At 36.5% G+C, this 22,655-nt stretch overlaps 4 protein-coding genes across 4 annotated transcripts; 2 read left to right on the forward strand and 2 right to left on the reverse strand.

Annotated features, from left to right (window-relative positions):
• The first annotated feature begins 2,882 nt into the window (after window positions 1–2,882).
• LOC132177598 (uncharacterized) lies at window positions 2,883–5,247 on the forward strand. Its single transcript, XM_059589983.2, has 3 exons — window positions 2,883–3,421; window positions 4,220–4,617; window positions 4,698–5,247. Exons 1-3 carry the CDS (start codon window positions 3,208–3,210, stop codon window positions 5,151–5,153), a joined length of 1,068 nt encoding a protein of 355 aa, XP_059445966.1. The 5' UTR covers window positions 2,883–3,207; the 3' UTR covers window positions 5,154–5,247.
• Window positions 5,248–10,704: 5,457 nt separating this feature from the next.
• LOC132179013 (small multi-drug export protein) lies at window positions 10,705–12,475 on the reverse strand. Its single transcript, XM_059591622.2, has 2 exons — window positions 11,649–12,475; window positions 10,705–11,260 (listed from the first exon to the last, which is right to left on the reverse strand). Exons 1-2 carry the CDS (start codon window positions 12,170–12,172, stop codon window positions 10,846–10,848), a joined length of 939 nt encoding a protein of 312 aa, XP_059447605.2. The 5' UTR covers window positions 12,173–12,475; the 3' UTR covers window positions 10,705–10,845.
• A 969-nt stretch (window positions 12,476–13,444) lies between these two features.
• LOC132178839 (homeobox leucine zipper protein) lies at window positions 13,445–14,935 on the forward strand. Its single transcript, XM_059591402.2, has 2 exons — window positions 13,445–13,888; window positions 14,358–14,935. The coding sequence occupies exons 1-2, from the start codon at window positions 13,541–13,543 to the stop codon at window positions 14,604–14,606; spliced, it is 597 nt and encodes a 198-aa protein (XP_059447385.1). The 5' UTR covers window positions 13,445–13,540; the 3' UTR covers window positions 14,607–14,935.
• A 1,966-nt stretch (window positions 14,936–16,901) lies between these two features.
• On the reverse strand, window positions 16,902–22,397 carry LOC132179059 (5'-AMP-activated protein kinase-like protein). Its single transcript, XM_059591685.2, has 8 exons — window positions 21,569–22,397; window positions 20,978–21,143; window positions 20,285–20,480; window positions 19,959–20,176; window positions 19,491–19,636; window positions 19,260–19,407; window positions 17,342–17,410; window positions 16,902–17,251 (listed from the first exon to the last, which is right to left on the reverse strand). Exons 1-8 carry the CDS (start codon window positions 22,195–22,197, stop codon window positions 17,156–17,158), a joined length of 1,668 nt encoding a protein of 555 aa, XP_059447668.2. The 5' UTR covers window positions 22,198–22,397; the 3' UTR covers window positions 16,902–17,155.
• Between the last annotated feature and the right edge of the window lie 258 nt (window positions 22,398–22,655).

Raw genomic sequence — 22,655 nt, forward strand, 5'->3', positions numbered from 1 at the left:
AAAAGGGAACTTTTTTTTTTTTTTTTTTTTTTTCTCTTGTAATTCTCATCTGCTTATAAAAAGTAATAACGAAGAAATAAAAAAGTTGGAATTCTAAAAAAAAAGGTTTCCCATTTGAGGCAATGAAATTCGAATTTTGAATTGCACGTCCAAAAAAAAAAAAAAAAAAAAATAGGGGATAGAGAAAACGCGGCGGCTGGGTGAAAAAGTGTGGAGCCGGAGGAGCCAAAAGGGAGCCGGATAGGCGCTTAGGCGAGGCCGCTAGTGTGAAGAGAGAGAATAGGTAGAGGCCATAGGGATGGTGAGTCATCACCTCTTCCCTAAATCGCGAGCTCCCGTCTGACTACGATTGATTGGACATGTTGCTTTTGTTTTCTTTCGCTCTCCTTCCCACTCCCTCGTTGTCATCTACATTTCCTCGCGATTCTTTTTGCTTCCCAAATTGCCCTTTTCACTCTTATATATATTGTGTTTTTTTTTTTTTTTTTCAATTTATCTTTCAAATGGAAAGCTTAGTAATAATATTTTAATTATTTATTATAAAATAATAAGTGAAGAATTGAAAAAATAATGCATAAACTATTCAATAGCTTAACATTTTTTTTTTAGTGGTTAGGAAACAACGTATAACTTATGTATTGACCTGTATACTTCGATAATGACTCGCTGAAAAATACACATTTTATATATAATTTAGCAAGGCTTAGGTTTTAAAATATAATAACAATAAGATAAAATGTATTTTTTTTTCCTTGCCAATTTGTCCGTTTATGGCCAATGATAAAATGAATAAATTAACAAAACTGTAACCCCCACAAATCTCGATGGAAAATGCCACGAGATTGTATAATTACTCAATTAGATCATTTTTAGGGTCTGTTTTGGATTGCGTTTGAAGGGGACGTAAAAGTGCTTTTAATACTCAAAAAGTCTGTTTGAAAAAAAAAAAAGTACTCGTTTGATAAAAAAAATTACAAACGCTTTTAAGAGTCTAAAAAGCCTAAAAATTGCTAAAACGCACTTTTGGCAAAAGCTTAAAAATAAAGCTTTTGCCCAAAAACACTTTTTAAGTTAAAAGGTCTATTTCTCAAACGCAATCCTAAACAGACTCTTAATTTGACAAGTATTATTTTTTAGGCTTAATTACTATAATTCTTTTTATAATGTCTTTTCAAATATTTCAACTTTTGCAATGTTCATGGTTCACCTTTTGTCACTCAAATGACAAAAATATCTTCTATTTTGAGTTTTTTTTTTTTAAAAAAAAAACAAAAAAAATGAAGTAAAATCTTAGGGTAACAACCGTAACATGCAAGTTTTGCTTTATTTATATATATTTATTTTGTGTCTTTTCGTTTTCCCCCTCATGTGCTCTATGTATAAAGCAGCATCCCTTGATCTTTTTGGCTTCCACTTTTGTATAAAACCAGCAAACTTTAGTTGAGAATCAGAGCATTTTTGTTGCTTCTTGATGTCCAGCACTTTCCCTTCTCTTTACCCTTTTATTCGTCCTATAACCCACCCTTACGAGTTACGGCCCTGAAAAACAAGTACCGTACGCAAGCTTTTTTCATGAACTCGGAGATATTTTCTTTGTAACTTTCTCAGGTTCAATGGATTGCGCTTAAAAGGCAATTTTATTCATTTCATGCATTCGAGTAAATCAAAACACATAAAAGTAAATAACAAAAAAGCTGCTACCCTCGACCTTGTCATCACATATGCTTCTTTCTTGTCCTTCCATGGATAAAAAACCCCAACATCCCATGATCAAGATTATGATCAAACAAGTTCAAGATACATGTTCACAAAAGTCTAATCTTCCAAGGGTGGTTTATTGGGTCGCGGCTATAGTTTACTTTGATCTTATTTGCTCAAATATTTTTCTTTACTCATTTGTAGCGGGAAAGACCACCCCTATTAGTTTTGTTTTCTTGTAGTTACTGTTTTGTTTGTGTTCTTTGTGTCTCTTATAAAAAAAAAAAAAAAAAAAAAAGGGTTCAAGATACGTTAATAAGCATGTAAAAAGTTCAACTAAGAAAAACACAGAAAACACAAATTAAGACATCCTAGTATTTCTCTTTTAATTCTGCCTTCTCCAACTCTAAAATTCTTGTTCTGCCTCTTTACGTTGTAATTGTATCACGGAACATGAAGAATACATAAGACGGTGAACTGTTTTATCCTATCGTTTGAAAATTGGGAGGATGGGAGAAGGACTAGGAGAGAAAATGAATCATTTCTCTTTTACTAAAATGACCACCAAAAATAAATGAAGAAAATGATAGAAGAGCAATCACATCCGCTCGCTAAATGTTTACTTCAATTTTAGCAAAAAGATTATATATATATATATATATTTTTTTTTTTTTAGTTATCAACTTTTTTAAAACATCTATATCTATCTTAGCATTTTAACTATTTATTTTTCATTTTTTAATTTAAAATATTATTATTTTATTTACTTTTCTTATTCCCAAAAAGAGAAGAAAAATTGATTTATTATTATTATTATTACTACAGGTAAAAATTTGTTGAATTGTACCGTAACGGCTTAGCAAATTTTTAGTTATTTTGTTGAGTCGAAGGTCAAAATTAATCAAAAATAACTTTTTGACTATTCTATTGAAGAGGATGTGAGTGATGATATGAAGGGATAAAATTCGAGTAATTTGGCTGTGAACCCAGATTTTTGAGCATGATTGAAAGGAACTCCTCTTTCTAGAAAAATCCCCTCTCTTCAAGACCTCGGTGTTTATCTGACCCAAATAATATGAGAAAAAGACATTGCCAATTTATTTATTCATTTACGATTTCTTTTACCCATAGTAGGGCATTAAGGTAATTTCAGCAAGCCTGTCCACTCTTCCACAAGAAAAGAAAACCTCCAGTCCTTTCACCTAGCTCCATATAACCCCATCAAGCTCTCCATCCCAGAGAAGAATCTCTCTCTATCTCTCTCTCTCCATCAAAGTTCTCAACTTTGGAGCTCTCCCACCCAAACAGAATACTCTACCTCACGCACAACAGTTATCTGCGAGAAAATTTTTCTCTGACGAACTAAATGTGCTACCTCTTTGTCTTCTTCCGTTGCTGAGTGATGCGTTTGAGCTCTCCCCACTCTCAAACTTCCCACATTACAGTGATCCTCACCACCCGCTTCTTCTGTCAGAGGCTTTAGAGATTTAATCTCTGTACAAAAAGTCTATGACCGTTGCTTTTGGCTTTCTACAATACTACCGTTTAAGTTCCTCTGGGACTTCAAATACACAACTGAAAAAAAAACGAAAAGCTATGGCGGGTGGTAAAGTCTATGGGGGTGCTTCAAACATGAGCGTCTTACTTCAAAGCGAAAGGCTTCCTTGTTCTTCTGAGGTCCTTGAGCCTCTCTGGATTACCAGCTCTGATCCCTCTTTGCACGGTAATTTTCCAAATCCGTGGTGCAATTTTTTCATTTGCTTTTGGGCTTTTTGAGCTATTATTCATCCCGTTCTTTGCCTTCTTTGTTGTGGGGTTCTTGCTTTACCTTCTTTTTTTTTTCCTTTTTATATTAAGCCTCACTTTCAATATTTACCAATGGGTATTTCTTGGTTGATATTGGAGATGAATTGTTTCATCAATTCTTATGCTGGGAGTTCATATTTGTTGATCTTGAATGTTTCCTATTTTTCATTGGTGTATTTTTTTTAATCTGCCTTTTATCTCCGTTACGTGGCTTCATTGGTGAAATTCTAGTATTGATCGATTATTTTGGTTACGAAACAGAGTACCCCTGTTTTGCCAACATATTGAGAAGTAAAGGTTGAAACTTTCCTAGTTTCTGACATTAAGCCGCTGCGTTTGTGTTTTAATGTGCTCTCACTGGTTTATCTGCCTTGATTGTTGATTTTTTTCGGATCATGGCTGGTAGAGCATATGTAGGGTAGGTAGCAGATTCTTTGGCTATTAATTTCATTAGATTTGTTTCATATTAGAGAAGGAAGCAAAGTGGGAGTAGTTGCATAAAGTTGCATCTTTTTTTTCTTTTTTTAAAAAAAAGAAGATGTTTCAAAGCAATCGAGATTAACAAAAAAAAAAAACCACCCCAACCACCCCCAAATCCATTCCTTTTGCGCATCCATCCATGAATTTTGCAAATGAACTAACCAAGATAAGAAAGAAATACGAGCAATTTGAAATTTTTATAACCATCTAATTTTGGGTGTTTTCATCAATTCAGCTTCAAAATCCATGGTTAATTTTGACAAGGCTAGTGGAGGAGACAACACTGCTAGCCCATTTTTCCAACAGCTCAGTAACGATGAAAATGGTGATGAGGAGGATTGTGATGGGTGCTATCATCGACCCGGAAAGAAAAGGCGGCTTACAGCCAATCAAGTTCAGCTTCTTGAGAGAAGTTTTGAGGTGGAAAACAAGCTTGAGCCAGAGAGGAAGATCCAACTAGCAAAGGAACTTGGTTTGCAGCCTCGGCAAGTTGCCATATGGTTTCAAAACCGGCGGGCTCGTTTTAAAACCAAACAACTGGAAAAGGATTATGACTCATTGAAAGCTAGTTATGATAGGCTCAGGGTTGACTATGACAATCTCATCAAGGAGAAGGAAGGCTTGGAAAATGAGGTAAATCCTATATGCTTGCTCTTTAAAATACTAGTCTGGTGGAACTATGGTTCATAGGCTCACTGTTTCATATGCAACAGGTTAATTCCCTGAGGGACAAATTGCTTAGTAGAGAGAAAGGCAAGGAAAATGAGGAACCAATTAATGCCTGCAAGTCATCAAATGCAGAAATCCGAGAGCCGATACCAAATGCAGTTTCTGAGAAGGTTTCCAATGCGCCATTATTGGTGTGTAAACAGGAAGATGCAAGTTCTGTCAAAAGTGATGTTTTTGACTCGGATCGGGATAGCCCAAATTACACTGATGGGAACCATTCTTCATTGTTAGAGCCTGCTGACTCTTCTCATGCCTTTGAGCCAGAGCAGTCAGATTTCTCACAAGACGAAGAAGATAATCACTGCAAGATCCTCCTGCCCCTGCCCCAAGCATGCTTTCTAAAAGTTGAAGATGGTGGATGTAACGATCTCCCGCTTGCAAATTATTGTAATTTTGGTTTCCCTGTGGAAGATCAGTCCTTTTGTTTCTGGAACTACTGAGTTATATCATGTCACTTAAGCTTCTAAATTTCTATGATGCGCACTTAGTTGTAATTATGTTTAGCAAGCAATAAATCCTATTACCTTGCCCTTAGCCAGACTTGACATTGTTTCTATTTTGTGTTTGAGATTCTTTGCGTATCCTGGCAAGCATGTTTAATACTAAACCAGAAGTAAAACCCAACAACAGCAGTGTTTATATCAGCCTGAAAAACCCAATTCGAATCCCAGCCGTGAAAAGAAACGTGAAAGATAAATGCTATATTCACTTTTAAAGATTATCGAACAATTTAGAGTAAGACGTAACACGTCCGGATTGTTAAGTAATCACTTAACAAGTGAATGTAGCAATTTTTGATGGAAGAAAGTGTGCACTTTTAGATTATTGGAAGTGCTTTTAAGCATTTGTCATATGAAAAGGATGGGGAAATTCTTGCCAAGAAAGTCAAGAATTCGGTATGGTTCATCTTCAACAAGTTCTTGGATTGGCGTGGACTTTGATGCCCCTACAGCTTCTTGAGGATGTGGACAGATTGGTCTATTACTTATAAACAATTCACTGCTATTTTTTCTAATAATCTATTTGTTTATTCATTGAGATTGCGTCTGTTGCAGAATATCTTGCTGATGCAAGTTGATTCCCCTATGAAAATTTGTCGAAAATGTCTTTCTCTCTAGATAGGATCTCTCCAATATTTTATTTATTTATTTTGATGGAATATGGATTGCATCAGTAGGCAGTAGGCATCTGAAAATGGACGGACTTGTAATAGACGAGTGCTATTGGTTTCTCACAGTTCACGTGAAAAAGTTCCCGCTTTTTTTTTTTTTTTTTTCTTTTTTTTGTCCTAAGCAAATACAAAGAAGCCACAAGCTGTAAGTAAACATATTTCTTAAGACACCCAATATTGCAAACTTCTTGGGAGTCAAAACTCACAACCAAAATTCTAACATAATTCTGTCTTTATGACGTCGAAGGAACCTTTCCTCATGTGAAAGCAAGAAAACCAAATTTAGGAGGATAAAATAATAAAAGTAAAGGGAGAACCAGAACACATTGAAATTAGATGTTAAAAGTCAACAAAATCACGCTGTTCTTCAAAGTCTACCAAACGGACGTTTGGGATGAACAGCTGTGCACCAGTTATGGACCACGTATCTGCATTCTGAAATCATTAAATTTGATAGCAATAAAAAGCTGTACGTGTACCATCAGATGCTGAAGAGATCCATAAAGAAGAGGAAATTCAGAAGGCAGAGATCAAGGAAGATCTCGAAAAATGCTTGGAAAAGAAAGATTACATTTGTGAACTGAGCACCATCAGAATGGACAGTCATTGATGTTTGCAGAGATCAATAAATTCAAGTTACATTGAACAAGCTTAGATCTATGAAAACCCGCCAAAATTCATCATGGCAAATAAGCATACAATCACTGCATTTTTCGTGTAAGTAGCAATACCCGTGACATTTCCAAACTTACTTCTGCTTTCCTTCTTTCTGGGCGGGAAGATGTGGGTTTGATTCAATAATATTTTGCATTTTTTTTTTTTTTTATATGTCCACACAAGAAAAGAGAAGAAGAATTCGAACTAGTGATTTTCGTTTCATAAAGCGTGATCCTCAGCCGATTGAGCTATCCCTTAGAGACGGATAATTTGCATTTGAACAGGTATTTACATAAAAAGAGAATATTATTTAGTAAATTATTATATGATTGTTATATAATTTGGATAATGTTGCCGTAAAAACTAACCCTTAATTTTTTTTTTACAAGTCATAATTAATTTAAAAGGTTAATTTTCACTATAACATTAGCCTAATTATATAGCATTTGGATTAAACAAGTGTATAATTTTTATAGGGTAAGTAACTAATTTTTTTTTTTTTTTAATTAAATTTTGGAAAAGAAAAATGATTAGAGTGGTCGCACAGCCACCCTCTCTTCTCTTCCATTTAAAGTAGCTGCACAGTCACCCATCTCTTTCATATGTAAACCCACCCTAATACACTATTAAAAATACTTTTTTCATCTTTATATCACATTATAATATTTAAAAAAAATTAAAAACATAAAACACTCACCAAATACATTAACAAATATAATAAGTAAATAAGTAATGTTTTGTTCCGAAGGACTAGCTTAATTGGGCCTAAAATAAGATGCTTAAACTCGAAAAATGGTTGATAATTTTTTCAAAATTCAAAAAAGCCTTTTTCGATCAAATCAAAAATATTTTTTATTAATTATTATTTTCTACCTCACAAAATATCAAAAAACTTATATAAATTATTTTTAAAAAATTATTTTACGTCAAAATAAACAAACGTGACCTTATTGATGAATAAATTTGCTGATCTATATATGACTAAAAAAAGAAAAAGTCATGACAACTCGCCAGGTGTCTACGAGCCCTTGAACTTAGATATTTACTCAGGCGACGATGTCCATCACATAGATGAAACCCACACTTCTTGTCCGCCACGTGTCAAGTTGAGCTTTCCACGCAAACCGAGAGAGCAATCATCGAGTAGCTTCATTGTTGCGCCCCACTAGAGGCCCATTGGACCTCCGCAACGTGGCAGTCTATCGATGTCGAAAGCAAGCCTAGAGAGGGTGGGGTCCAATGCAGAAGTGTCTCGAGAGTATTCCAAAATCCTTTTCCATGAATTTTTTAATTTAATTAATTTAATATTCAAGTTTATGAATATTTTAAATTAATTATTATAAAATAATATTGAAATACTATCCTATCATCTCTATTAAAAAGTTAAAAAAAGAAAAAAGAAACAAGAGTAGAGTAGCAGCTACTTTCCTTTTGATATTGCTCGCGGCAAACTTAGAGGAGGCGACTAAATCAATCATTTCTTATACCACATCAAGTCATCAACAGATGAGTCACCTCATTTGATTTTTTTTGTTTTGAACTTTCCAATTTTTTTTTACGAGAAAAAAGATAATTATTTTTTTAATTTATTATATTATTTAGGTGTTGTTTGGCAAACTACAGCGCAGCTCCTAACACACTTTTTTTTTTGTAAAAAAAAAAAACCCGTGGAGTTGTATAATATTCCCCTCGAGTCACTCTCTTCCAGGAGGTACAGATACTAAAGGGATGTAACGCATGGAATAGGGCCCAAGACTTGATATGGGCTTTGTTGGCAGTAATATTTCTCTTTCGTGCTGATTCGCTTTCATGGGTCCCACGGCCCACGTGCGAACCTCGTCCTCTTGTCAGTGCATTCATGGTTCGACTCGACACAAGGTGCTATGACCTGGCCCCTGGGGAGGAGGTGGCTTCTGGAATATTGTTGCTGAATAAACCAACCACATTGGGCTTCCAGTTATTGAAATGGATGACACTGAAGTTGACCTTTTTCTTTTCTTTTCTTTTTTTAATTTTTTTTTAAATAATTAATTAATTTGCTAAGCAAGATTCTCATTTTTTAAAAAAAAAAATTTTAAAAAAATTTTCGAATAAGCAAGATTCTCATATTGATACACGTATAACAAAGCTGAAAGCAACTATAATTTGTCAGAGTTGGGCTGAAGAACTGGGCTCAAGTGCGGTTGACGCAGCCTGAATAATCCAACACTATTCTTTGTTTGCCAGCCACTTTTAGTTAGGCCCTCATGTAGGTTATTCTTGGTATAACGAGTCCAAATTTCAGAGGGACTTAGAAAATAATTCTTGAAAACTATTTTTAAGGAACAAAATAATAATAATAATAATCACAAATATGATGTTTTAATGATTGTTTTTGAACTTAAGAAAACAGTTTCGCAGTTTCCAATACAATAGAGATCCAAATGGACCCACATGTTATCTTTGTTAAGCGTATGTGATTACCTTGTTGGGTCGAGGTTGATTAGACAAGTATGTTTGTAAATGTGTGTTTGGAGAGTGTTTTTTTATTTAAAAAAACAATGTTTTAATGTGATATAAAAATAAAAATAATTTTTTTTAGAGTGTTTATATTTTAGATTATTTGTTAATATTTTTATTTTGAGAAGATAAAATAAAATACATGAACCAAAATGTTAGCAGCATTAGCTAAAAGCAAAATCATCCTTGGTGCTAATTACATTTTCCACACATGTAGTTCGAGTTGAATTTGAAACGAGATATTTATAAATTAAACTCAATGAAAACCTCGGATGAAAATAATAATAATAATAATAATAATAATAATAAGCAAATAGGCTTAGAAATATTTATACGCCATACACTGAAGAGAGTACAATAAAAATATCCTCACTGGATTTTGTAAACCATTTCAAGACATTGATACTTTGGTGGACTCGACAGAAAGATTACTTGAGAGGCATTCCTCTTCAACCTCAAGATCAGGAAAATTTATTTTAGTGGCTCAGAAAGACCTCTCTACAGCTAAAAGCTTTCCATTCATGAGGCTTTGCAGTGCAGATCTCTAATGGCACAAAGAGTTAAAAACTCATCTTCCCTCCAAGTTTCTTACAAGAAGACCAAAACACCAGCTGTCAGGAGATTGGCTCCACACCCCCATCAAAATTTTAACTTTGTTAAACTACCTTTGAGGGGAATATCATTCAAAAAGCAAAGAAGGGAGACTCGGGTTCACTAAGAAGTCAGGCTTCCGTTTGAAATAGATCAAACTTGACAGAACAAATTACCCAACTCTTGGCAGGCATAGATTTTAGAGAAAGGTGCTTTGAGATCAGGAGATGAAAATAATCTCAACTCATGTTATCAAACGGTGTGCATGCAAGAATTTCTACAGAGGCATTAGTGAAAGGAGCAGCTTAGGAGTGATTTCTGAATCAAAATAGTTAATAGACCTGATCTTGGTTGAAAAATAAAGGAGTTCCAAGAAGTAACTAAGATTAACTTAAAAGGGTGGTCTGGATTCTGAAAGTAGAACATAGGATTCAAACAAGTGGGTTTACAATTGGCTTCATCAGCAAATTGTCTTCTTGTTAACTAACAAAAAGAATGCTACTAAATAGCATACAGTTTACTGCTGCTCCCTTATCCTGGAGATCAGAAATGCTTAACACATGGAAGGGACACTACTAAATCCTAAACCACCTCTTTTCTTACATGTTGAGCCAAGCTCCATCCTGCCTACTGCAACCTCTCTCACCCTTTTTCTGGATCCAACAAAAATTAAGCTTGAGCATAAGATAATTAATTGCTAATTGTCTTCAGGTTATTAGACATGAGGTAAATGAGCATGTTCCCAGCAAAATATCTGGCCAAGGTAGAGTGGCCCACCAAAGAAACTTTTAACATCCAACCTTGTATCTCTAATCAACAGTGAAAATTGGCATCTTCTTTTATATCCCAAATATTGAAGCAGAAGTAAGATGGTAAAAGATGCCATAGATCCAACAGCCAGCTAGTTCTATCTTTTTCATATATTACTGCACTAGCACACTAGTAACTTTTGTTTGAGATCACCTCTAATCATGATCAAAAGGATCATAGTGTAAGCAATATGGGAACATAAAACATGATAATGTGGGTATAAATATTAGATTGTAAAAATTGAAAAAAAAAAAAAAAAAAAAAAAATCCAATGCAATGTTATTGATAGAATCAAAATTTGCACAGGAAGGAAGATAGGCCTCGACATTGAGATTAAATTTAAAAATGCATAGATTGTCACCCCGCAGCTTTGAGGGGAAAAATGAGTTAAGTTTGTTAATTTATCACTTCGATGAGCTAGAAGACTTCCTGAATTTCCGAAGGATGCTCCACATGAATGTGGAAATAAAGAAGAGGATAACCCCAGTAACAACGGCATACTTGAGACCAAGATTTACCAGCAAATTTACCAGAAGCCCAGCCAACAAAACACCAAAGAAATTTGCAGATAGAGCTGACCAAAATGGCATCTCAAGAACAGAAGCTATAATGGCTCCTGTCCATGCTCCTGTTCCAGGGAAAGGCACAGCCACAAACAGCATCAGACCGAGCCATTGGAACTCTTCCACAGGACCAGCCTTCTTTTTGGCACTCTCAAATAGCATGTCGAGGAACCGAGAAGCAGCCCGATTCCTCCCAGCGAGAAAAGATGCAAATTTCTTCAAGTATAGAATGATGAAGGGCACAGGAACCATGTTCCTGCAGTTGTAGCCGTAAAGTTTGTTAATTTTAATCTCATCAGGCTACCAATCTACTGAAATCAAACTCCCTTGCACAATAATCACAGAGAACTGTAGACACAACAGTATCATGAATTATCCAAAAGCACTGAACCTCAAATACAAGCGCAATTTCTATCAAATGGGCCTAAAGGCGCTGAGAACAATGTATGCTAAAGATAAATGGTCTAAACAATGAAGTGCCTCTTCCACTTATATCACTATATTCATACAAATTCAATCAAACAGGTTCAGAGGAACTGAAAGAACCAAAATGATCAAAGAAAATGGATCAAAATGAGAATTCCAACAACAGCCACATAGAATTTCAGAAATGGGGTTTTGAGAATAAGGGGGAAAAGCCTAACCCAAGTACGGATAGGACGGTTAGGGGAACAGGATTGAGTTGCATCCAATACCCAACAGGAATAGCCCCACGAAGCTCGAGCACAGGAAGCGTAGCGAGAGCAAACACGACGGCCTCATCAGGCCAGCCCAAACGCCGAAGCGCACTCGCAATCTTCAGGCCAGAGCTCGAGGCTCTAATGGAAGCCAAAGCAGCATTAGCCTCCCCAGAAGCCGCAAACCAAACCAGGGATACAGAAGCCCAAAATATTACCCACAACAGAAATTTGCCAGGCCGTTCCTCAAAGGACGGCAAAGTCTCATTCTCCACAACTGACTCAGGAAACCCATCTGAAGAAGCTCTTGTTGCAAGAAGAGGACCAAAATGGTGAGAAGCTTGGAAGGTTAAGCGCCGCGCGTTTGATTTGAATAGAGGCTCTGCACTAGGAATAATGGAAGAAATGACATGGTTGAGAGAGATTTTCGGGTGGGTCTTTCGAGTAGAGAATGTTGAGGTCAATGGTGACACCGATAGAGAGGCAGCCATTGATAATAGAATTATATAGAAGGTTTGGCGTAGGTTACAGTTTATAGAACTTCAGCCCCATAAGCTGTGAATTGAGCAACAGATTCTACGGTCGTACACTCAGTGTGCCTCGCGAATTGGGAATCATGTGATTATGCAACAACAAAAATCATGATACTTTTCCCTCAGCAAGTAAGATACTATTTGGAAAATGCCAGTGTGAGAGAGAAGGGTACAAGGCTACGAAGCAGCATAAGCAAACAAACAAGGAGGATTTTCCGAGGTTAAAAGTTTTTCACATTTTGATAGGCCAAAGCTAGGAAGATAGGCATTGCCGAATGGGATCTATTGAGGGCTTTGCTTCAAAGTTTAGTACAGACCACCAAAGAGTGATGACCAATAATTGATTTTTGACCCTTAGATTAGAGACAGATTGTCGATTAAATCAATGTAGTATTTTTACTTAGAATATGATTGTTGACTCCACCTAATCCTCTATCAAGCGGGATTGGGTTTACATTGACTATAATTGTTTGTCCCTATAACCGGGTCAATAATTTTGAGATATTTTTGTGGGTTCTTTCTACATAAGCAGAAGTTTACTTGTCTAAATAAGTGCTCGATCAGTGAACCCCTTACTTTAATATTAGGACCTCGTTGAAGTCTAACAATGTCCTATAATTCCATGAAATTTGTACAAAAAAAAATTGCAGGGCTGTATTTGGCAAAGGTCTGGATGACCAAATCCAAAAACTCAAAAAATTATTCTCAAAATTAATTATAATATTCATATTTTTTACATCACATAAATTATTTTTTATTACTATTCAAATAAAAAAATCACTGAAAAAACAAATTTTTTTATACAAAATATTCTTTTTTTTTTTTTTTTCTCATATCAATCAAATCTACTACATTACCGGTTCACTCCCTTTTTCCATTCCATTCCCAAACCCAGCCAATTGTTTTCCTAGTAACATTGCCAATGGTTTTGATACCAGTAGCATGATGCGAAGTGAGTTTATTTTTATTTATTTATTTGACATTGAAGAGTAACAATTGTCAAACCCAGCCAATTGTTTTCCTAGTAACATTGCCAATGGTTTTGATACCATGCAGTAGCATGATGCTAAGTGAGTTTATTTTTATTTATTTATTTGACATTGAAGAGAAACGAGGGATTCAAAGTTGAAACCAAGTTTCTTTTTAGAAAAAAGGAAAAGAAAAGGACAAAAAAAAGAAATAAAATCCCAATAAAACTCAATATTTCAAAACTTATCAGCACGTGTGGGCAACCTCGCTCTATCCCAACTCCCGTAAGTCCCAACTCCCATCTCAGCTCAGAAGTCAGAACACAGATGTGTTAGAGAGAGATTCACAAGTAGTATCATGAGCCGCAATCGCAAGCGGGACAGGTCCTACCCCTCGCGCCACGTGCCGACCTCGTCGCTTGCCAAGCGGCGGCGTCCGACGCCTCGTCGAGAGGTAGACGAGGAGATCGTGGACAAGCCGATACAGAAGCCAGCGCCGGCGCCGGCGCTGCTGGTGACGGGGCTGCCCAGGGACTGCTCGGTGCTGGACGTGAAGTCGCGGTTTGAGATCTACGGTTCGATCTCCCGCATCCGCATCGACCGCGATGGTTCCGCCTACATCATGTACCGCGCCAAGGACTCCGCCCAAGCCGCTTTTGCCGCTGCCCTCGACCCCTCTTTCGCCATCACCGTTGATTCCCAAAAAGTACTCTCTCTCTCTCCCTTTCGTTTGGTTGTCGAGAAAGTTGAGGAATTTTAATAGAGGAAAAGCTAAATTGGAATCCTAATTTTTAGTTGCATTTGCTAATAGAGGGGTAATTGGGCTCAATTTGGTTGGTTTCTTTGCTTTTCAATAGAATGTCACTGAGGCTTTTTTGTTGTCTATTAAACTTGTTTTCCATAACCCAAACGGATAAATAGTTTGAATTTCAGAAACTTTCCCGGAAATAAGCCGAAATTTCGAAATTGTGATTTTCGATGTTAATACTTGACAAAGTTTCCAACTTTAGGGAATAGAGTACCTCTGGAATTGCATATTGAGGGAAAATTATATGCCTTGGGAAATCAAACAGTGCACTAACATTAATCTCTTGGTGGTATTCTCTTATTTTCACCTGTTTTCTTGGATTTTAGTTGGCGTTTTGGATATTGAACTGAGAGTGTTCATGTTGCAGGTAGAGGTGATGTGGGCAACCGATCCTCTTGCCCAGTGGAGGGAAGGAGTTGGGCTCGGTGCTAACAGGGATAATGGTTCGTCGTCTTCCAGGCTTTTGCGGGCTGAGGTACCTCTGAGCAGACATGGACGAGGTAATAAGCTTGCTTCAGCTATAGTGAGCCCCAAAAGTGATAATGATGGTCCTTCTAGTGCTTTACAAGTGCCTTTCAGGGGCAGAGAAATCGTTGCTTATGATGACATCCTGTAATTATAGGATTAGGTTTAGCTATATATATAGAATTTTTATGTAGGCCTGAAGCTGCTTGAAAGAAATCAGTGAAAGCTGTTGGATGTGGCTTTTAGTTTTATGATGTTTTCATGTTGCTTCTGAGTCGTCCTGTCTAATTTATGGCTCTCTCTTTTTTGTGTGTGTATTTGGTTATGTAATTGTCCCGATTTCAAAATTGGATCTGAATGTGGTTTGCATGGCTGTTAAGTTTTCACCTTAGTGCAGATTTTCTCCGCATTTGTGATATGAATGTCTTATATATATGGCGTGTACTTGTATTCGTTGAGAGTGATTCCATAGTTCAGCAATTCTATTGGCTTTTGAGATTTTTTCAGATGATGCAAATTTATGTTGACTGTTGAAGAATTGTCTCAATGACATGTTTTTTTGACAGCGTACGTTGGATTTGCAACCTAGTACTGTAGATACTCTCTCTCTCTCTCTCTCCAGAGAATTATTTGATTCTGGCTTATGACACACTCTGGCTCAGAATTTAGAAGTCCAGTGCTAAGATTTACTTCTTGAAAAAGGGGGGAAAAAGAAAGTCTGCTGCTAAGATTGATCATCCACATTCTCAGATGAAGTCTATTCTGATTATGTCCTTGAGCAAAATTGCAGCACACTTGAGTTAACAGGAGAAATCTAAACCAAAAATTGGATAATTAAAGTGCATTTGGGGTTATTAAGGGAATGATTTAGATCCTCTCATTGGCTTCATTTGTCACACTCCAGATTGAATTTCAGCCTGTTAGAAAAAAGAACCAGAAGACTTGGACATAGTTTTCTTTTAAACTGGGTTGCAAGAATTTTCTTTAACATAATTTGACATGTGTCCTTTAAACATGTGAGATGTGCATGTTTCTTTAATAGCATGGACAAAGTTGAAATAAATTTTATTAAAAACTCATATGCATCTCAAATGTTATTAAAAAACGCTCATTTAGAGTTTTGCGTGTTAGAAATCTTATCAATAAACCAAGCGATCCTTTGTTTTAAAATACAAAGAAGGTAATAACAATGTCAACTCACTGATTGTGTTATTAATTTAAAAGAGTACATGTTTGGTACATGACCCTATTTTTAGTGTTTGACAAGATATAAAATGATGAAATGCCATTAAAACTGCAAGAAAAAGAGAAAAAAAAAATGTAAACTCGATATGGAAAAGGATGAAATTTACACTTAGGCCAGAAGATAGCAATTACCAAAGGCGAGACGTGCTTTATTAAAAAGGTAATTAAAATGTCAATTCACTGTCTTGTGTTATTAATTTACTAAAACTTAGGTTTGTAGGAGCTAATCACTATAACTAATGTAGATTTAGATATTTAACAATATAACTGAAAGTTAATAGTTGACATGATACTAAACTTTTTTTTTGAAAGCTACATGATGGTAAACTTTTTTTTTTTTTGAAAGAACATGATAGTAAACTTGTTTTACCTCTTATACTCTCTAGTCTTTACTCCCAATAATCTTCCAATATATTGTTGTGGCAGTTGTGCTGATTATAAATTGCTATGCACTCATAATTTTGTGTAACTTCACTGCTGATTTTAATAATTTAAAATTTGTGCATATCGCAGCCAAGGCTAAGCACTTTGCAGTGGTAACTGGCAAGATTCTTTTCATCTCTATTTTTTGGTCATGGGGTTGGGGTGAACCACTGCTGCCTTCAAGCAGTGAGCTTCTAGATCAATTGGTGAAGGACAAGGAGCGTTAGGGTGGAGTAAACTTGTAACGACCCAGAAAAAAGCGCTAGCCACATCTGCGCTATTACTCCAAAAGGACTAGTCAATTTAGAGTTTCCCTAGAATTCATTATAAAGCCCAGTTTCACCTAGTAACTAGGCAATGTGAAACTTAGCACCCATGACTATCTCTATAAACCATCCACTCTATATGGGTTTCTTCTCATCTTTCCAATATAGGATCGGGATATTACAAACTCCCCTTCTTAAACTCCTGACGTCCTCGTCAGGTCCACTGCATGCAGTGCTCTAGTACCATATGACCTGACGTTACTAGGTAGCTCTGATACCACTTGTAATACTCCACCTCAATGACACACAATATTGTTCGCTTTTAGCTCCCTCAAACTAGACTTCTCAAGAGGTCACCCATCCTGGTACTACTCCAGCAGAAGCACGTTTAACTGCGAAGTGTTACAAAACTTCTTTTGCCACTTGCCAAAAGAAGAAAATAACAAGCTGCTTTAGCCATATTTTTCATGGCATGAGATCACATTGCATCCACTTTTTTTTTTTTTTTTTTTTTTTTTCAACAAGTTATATGATTGAATTAGATCACTTGGTGTTACACACAGGTGTCTTACACATCAGTAAACATCGGCAAAACAACCACCCATTTGAGAAAAAAAAAAAAATCTAACAGAGTTGCATATACTAATCCTCTGATAAAAGAATCATGAGCTACCCAGTCTCTGTTTACAAAGAGGTAAAGAAAGAAAAGAAAAGGCCCACCTACAAGTACCACTACTGCTGCATGCTTCTGGCTTCTGGCGTAGCTTCATGTGATAATTAGCAGATTATTCTCATATCCGTTGTCATTGACGACAGGACGTAAGGGATCAACTCTCCATTCACCATCGACTATAAATTTGATCTGTAAGATAACACGTACGAGGCTCATCATCTAAACAGGAGCAGTGCGAATCTGAAACTATAACCAAGTTGATAAATATGACACACCAACCTCATATCTGCCCGGGTACAACTTCAGGCACAAAGAAAATACACCCGAACTTGACTCCTCCATCTTCCTCTGCAAAAATAGCACCATAATTTACATCTTTTGTCAATGTTAAGCATCTCAAAAGCACCATTCACTTGTCTTTTTGTCACTGCAAGCAGAAAAAAGGTTTGTACTAGTGGAGCAAGTTGAAAATCCTGTAATATGGCAATTGAAATGCATAATCTATGAAAAAAAGATGATCTCAGGCAGTCTTTTTAAATGAAGGTGAAGAAATTGAACAATGCCATTCTTTACAACTGAATCCTATAAATTCCTGACATAATAAACTAAACACAATTTCGTAGCAGAGCAAATATTATTGCAGAAATGTGTAATCTTCTTCACAAATGCAAAAAGCATGCACAATTCCTTCACATCTTCGATGCTGATGATTGTAGTGATCAAACTAGAAAGATTAGTTATCCATAACTAATCAAAAGTCCTATCCTTAAAAAGAGTCGCAACTAGGTGGCAAACCTACTGCAAGAAAGCTAGCCCCATCATTAGTTGCATCCACAATTTCAAGTGTACTAGATATATAACCTTTCTTTCCAGACAAGAAAGGGCAGCAAAAACTCGGTAATTCAAGGCAGTCCCTTGGCAGTAAATTATTAGAACACGCATACACACACACGATAAATGAAGATTTTGAACGAATGGTGCATGTATTTGGATAGTTCTGGACCTTTAAGAGAAATCTGTCCTGTATGACATTAAAATTCAGTATACCTGTCTCAACAAATAATATATTACTTTGTCCACTTAGCACTATTGCAGCTTGCAACTTAAAACATGGTCTAGTACTAATGCTCCTCCATCCATCACTCCTGGAGAAATTTGTTAAGGTTCTATTTATGTTTGTAATAACAACACTCTAGTGCAGAACCACATCTCATTGTTCACCAAATTCTAATGAAATATGAGCTTTATTTTCTAGCTTATTAATATGAACAATTATTATGCAACCCAAGAATGGACCAGGGCATTTCAATACCTTACATCATTTGCAGATGCTTAACCAATTAAATTAAGTTCAACAAACCCTTATTCCAACTAATTTGGTCTGGTTATACAGACCCATTTTGTCCATCATTCCTACTCCGTTGAATTTCACCAAATCATACACCATATCCACTCTCTAACCATAAATTTGCTGCCCCTGTAAGTCCTTCAACTTCAACCAAGTCTCTCCTCCACTCTAGGCCAGTGATTTTAGTGTAGAGGATTGAACCAATGTAAGCGAACTTTCTGTTTTTTGGGTAAATGACACTTTTCCCACAAAAATTACCATCCATATGAAACTTACCTCATAAACTTTAACTCAATACAAGTTTGATCATATTTTGAAGTTTTGGCATCATATTAGGCCCTCCGTCAACATCAACTCGAGTTGATGGAAAAATATGTGAAATAACTAAATCGCCTCTTTATGTGAAAAAAGGAATCCTGTTTCATGCCAAGTACAATTTAGTCTTTTCGCACATTTTTTTGTCCAACTTAATAACTGATTTCGATAAGAAGGGGCAAACTGAAACCAAAACCTCAAAATAAGGTCCAAGTTGCATTGAATTAAAGCTTGCGGAAGTAAATGATACAAGGGTGGTAGTTTGTGGAGGGAAAATGTAATTTACATTTTTCTTTTCTTTTTTCTAGGTAAGAATCTTAACCAACTTACTATTGTAAGTACTCTCTCTAGCTAAAAATTATATATACGAGGAACTATGATGAAAGCAATATGACATCTTAAGATAGCCAGAAAACAAAATAGAGGCACTAAATTACAATGCAGATGGTAATTGCCAAACAAAATTTTGGTAGTAAGAAGCAAAACCATTAATTTTAATTCCAACTAACAGACCAATGCGAGATGAGATCAAACCTGGGTAGCCCAACCATCAAATGAACCAGTTAAGAGCACCTCTGAGGCTGAATTGGGCCAAACTATCCAAGTAGTACGAAGAAGTCGTAAAGCTCTACGAGCATCATCAATTCTCTTCTGTTTCACCTCCACCATCTTCTGAGCATCACTGCAAAAAGAATATAAGATCGTGACATTGACAATAGTTTAGAAATATATATATGTTGGTAAATGACCAGAAATTGTGCATACATTATTGCCAGGGTCATCTTTCCCTCTATTACTGTTAACTTTGCACGTATTGACCGTAATCTGTCCTGAGCATTCATGATCTCATTTTCCTGGAACTCCCAAGCATCAGAAAGCTTCCGCAACTCCTCAGAGGAGCTTTCACGATCCTAGTGAAGAATACAAAGCAGAATTTAGAAGATGATCTAAAATTCCCCATGTTGAAACTACAGTCATAGTATGAGAATGCTTTCTAGAGAAAGTGAATGCATAGCTGAATCTTCTCAAACTGAGAAAATAAGAATAGCTTGTAAGTTTAAAGCTTTATCTCTTTCTTCAAGAAAGAAAAATTCATACACAGCAAGAACACCTAAAAGTTCCATCTATCCAACCTGATAAATCATTAAACAGAATCAACATAATAAATTTCTAACATTGAAATTCAACGACCATTTGGAGGATTGGTCATAATGAAACATTGTTACCACTCACCTTCTGTGACATAGCTTCATCAGCATTCAACCTCAAGGTGTGAAGTACAGAGGAAAGCTGTAACTCCAGGTGCTGAAGGCGACTTCGTATTTCATTGTGGTTAATGTCTTTGTGACAAGGGCTCAATTCTTTCCCTGTGTTTGAAGGTTCACTAGGAACCTCTCTTATTTCAAGTATCTCGCCTCCAGTTCTAGTTTCAAGGGGAGCAATTTCAGCAGCTGTACATTGTTAACAAAATTTGATCAGTTAATCCAGCTTGGGGAACTGTGAAGCAACCTGAAATTTGTGACAATTATTATTATTATTATTTTTTTTTAAAAAAAAACCTTCAAAATTGGCATCAGAAAAGCCAGCCCTCTGAATGCTCCAAGTTCTCCACATGTCTGGCTTCCTTGAGTTTCTGAAACCATCAACATCAAAGAAAGATCTGTTCTGGCCAAGCTTGCCCCCAAAATCAATGTAATTGTGATTACTGGAACCTAAAGAAGCCATTTTACCGCTTCTCTCCAGTCTAGCGACTGCCTTTTACAATGTAACAAACACCGCACATTATCATTTAGACATTTCTACTTAGCAGAAAAGAAAAAAAAAAAAAAAAAACATAATTTCTACAAGCAAAGGAAATGAAATCTAGCATCAACTTATTATCATGAAAATATCTCCAACTGAAAGAGGCCATGAACCAGAGTTTTTACTAAAAGGTTATTAATATTTTTCCAGGGCACAACCTCAATAATGTGTCTTTGAGAAGGCCACTATATTGTGGTTACATAAACTTTTTCTTATGCTTTGGAATCATGTTATGCAAAGGTATCTCAAATGTACTAAACCATAATTAAAATTCTAACATCCGAATATCTCAAACATATTACAAAGACAAGCAACTTTTCTTGGCATAATTTAATTTGTAGGAGCAATTTGGAAACGCAGAGAAATGCGAGCAGTGCACCAATTTTCAACTAAATATCACACCTCGAGAAAACACCAGTGATACTTAAAACATAACAAAACTGACATACCGTATCTAGCAAGGTTCCAGGTTGCCAGTCATCTTTACCACGATTAATTGGAAACTGAGAGTCATTTCCTTTCTCTTTCGATCCAACCCCAAAAGTCAAATTTCTTTGTTTCTCCAATCGATTCAATATACCCTCAATCCCAGACTCATCCTCTGTTGCCGTTTCCCTATGAAAATATCATGAGTCAAATCCCAAGAAAGGCATGATTTCTTTGGTCGCTAAAAATCCAAGGGTTTGATAAAAACACAAAGATATGGAATCTTATAACAGGTTGTGATTAACATGACTACTCTAAGATTCCAAAGACTTGTTTTTCATATGGTTAGTCACAAATAAAGCAAAGCATCAGTGAACATATATAATGCAAAACAGGGGTAGAAGGAACGTCATTGAAGCATAAAGAATCAACATGTGCAACAGCTTATTCAAATTTCAAGCAGTCTAAAAATTGAACAAATTTAGCCAAGAATGCATAATCCGAGCTTAGTTGCTAAAGACAACCCTTTTAAGAGCTCCAAACTAAAAGCCTTTCTTCATTGTACATAACATTTGCAAACAAAAAGAAAAAGAAAAAACGAAAAGAAGCCTCACAGTGATCTACCAGACGACGAGGCTGACTGAGAAGAATTTCCTGAAAAACAAGAAACCATCCCAGAGCTCCGAATTCCATCGCCCAACGAATCAAAAACACTACCAAATTCGTTGTCCGCTGAGGAAGAATTCGAAACCCTAGCGGCAACATTCTCTTGGACCATCTCTTCTTCCTCCTCCTCGTCACTCAAATCCCAGCCCAGCGAGAGCCAACCACCTCTGTTCTTAATAGCCTCCACCAAGTCCATCCTCCCAGCTTCAACCAGCTCTTTCTTGCCGGGAAACGCTCCTGGGTTCCTCGATTCCTTCATGAACTCCAAAATATCCGCCTCCAAATCAAAATCCCCCTCGCTATCCCAGTTCAAACACCTCCTCGCGAACCCAGAACAACTACCAGGTCCACCACCACTGCACAAAACCTGGGAAAACCGTAACTCAGAACCGCAGCTCTCCTTCACCGTGCCAAAACTCAAAGGCACAAACAGTTTCTGTATTCTTTTCGTTCTTCTTCTTCTTCTCGAATCAGTAACGAAGAGAATGGAGGGGAGGGCGTGAGAGCGAGGGCTCAAACGTGGGAGCGAGCAGTGCAAGATGACGAGGTGATTTGAAGAGGTAGTGAGGGAGAGCATGGCTCAGGCATTTCGTCGAACACGTTGGGGGTCTGAAGGCGAAGATAGGATTAAGAGCAAAAGAGGCGCGAGGCTAAAGAAAAGGCAGAGATAGGTGGCCAAGCAACGAACAATACCACTGGGAAGCGTAACGCGCATTGAATTGAATAGCTTAGATTATTGTCTCTTTGTGTGTTTTTTTATTGCTATTTTTAGGGTATTTGGGCGCGGAAAGTGAGAGAAAGCCACTAAATTAAATGGCTTTTTCTTCGACTTTTGCTTCAAGTGGTGTGTCGTGTGTTACGTGTGTACGTTGTGTTCCCCGTCCGCCCCACGTTTTGGTTACTTATTAAGGGCGTGTTCGGCTTTATGTGATGTACGTCAAGTTGACAATATGTGAATTAATTTAATATGAGAGAATACTAAATTTATTTATTAAATTGAAAACTTGTCAAGTGAAGAGAAAAAATCAAAGCGAA

The sequence above is a fragment of the Corylus avellana genome, chromosome 4 (assembly GCF_965113065.1).
Source record: "Corylus avellana chromosome 4, dhCorAvel1.hap1.2, whole genome shotgun sequence".
Taxonomy (NCBI): Eukaryota; Viridiplantae; Streptophyta; class Magnoliopsida; order Fagales; family Betulaceae; genus Corylus; species Corylus avellana.

Excerpts from the sequence above, each read along its gene's own strand:
- LOC132177598 (XM_059589983.2), top strand. The coding sequence starts at position 3,208 with ATGACCGTTGCTTTTGGCTTTCTACAATACTACCGTTTAAGTTCCTCT. Across the intron at positions 3,422-4,219 it reads CTCTGATCCCTCTTTGCACG|CTTCAAAATCCATGGTTAAT; the intron begins GTAATTTTCCAA and ends TCATCAATTCAG. Across the intron at positions 4,618-4,697 it reads AGGAAGGCTTGGAAAATGAG|GTTAATTCCCTGAGGGACAA; the intron begins GTAAATCCTATA and ends CATATGCAACAG.
- LOC132179013 (XM_059591622.2), bottom strand. The coding sequence starts at position 12,172 with ATGGCTGCCTCTCTATCGGTGTCACCATTGACCTCAACATTCTCTACT. Across the intron at positions 11,261-11,648 it reads ACCGTCCTATCCGTACTTGG|GAACATGGTTCCTGTGCCCT; the intron begins GTTAGGCTTTTC and ends CTACAACTGCAG.
- LOC132178839 (XM_059591402.2), top strand. The coding sequence starts at position 13,541 with ATGAGCCGCAATCGCAAGCGGGACAGGTCCTACCCCTCGCGCCACGTG. Across the intron at positions 13,889-14,357 it reads TCACCGTTGATTCCCAAAAA|GTAGAGGTGATGTGGGCAAC; the intron begins GTACTCTCTCTC and ends TTCATGTTGCAG.
- LOC132179059 (XM_059591685.2), bottom strand. The coding sequence starts at position 22,197 with ATGCTCTCCCTCACTACCTCTTCAAATCACCTCGTCATCTTGCACTGC. Across the intron at positions 21,144-21,568 it reads TCGTCGTCTGGTAGATCACT|GGAAACGGCAACAGAGGATG; the intron begins GTGAGGCTTCTT and ends ATATTTTCATAG. Across the intron at positions 20,481-20,977 it reads CTGGAACCTTGCTAGATACG|GCAGTCGCTAGACTGGAGAG; the intron begins GTATGTCAGTTT and ends ACATTGTAAAAG.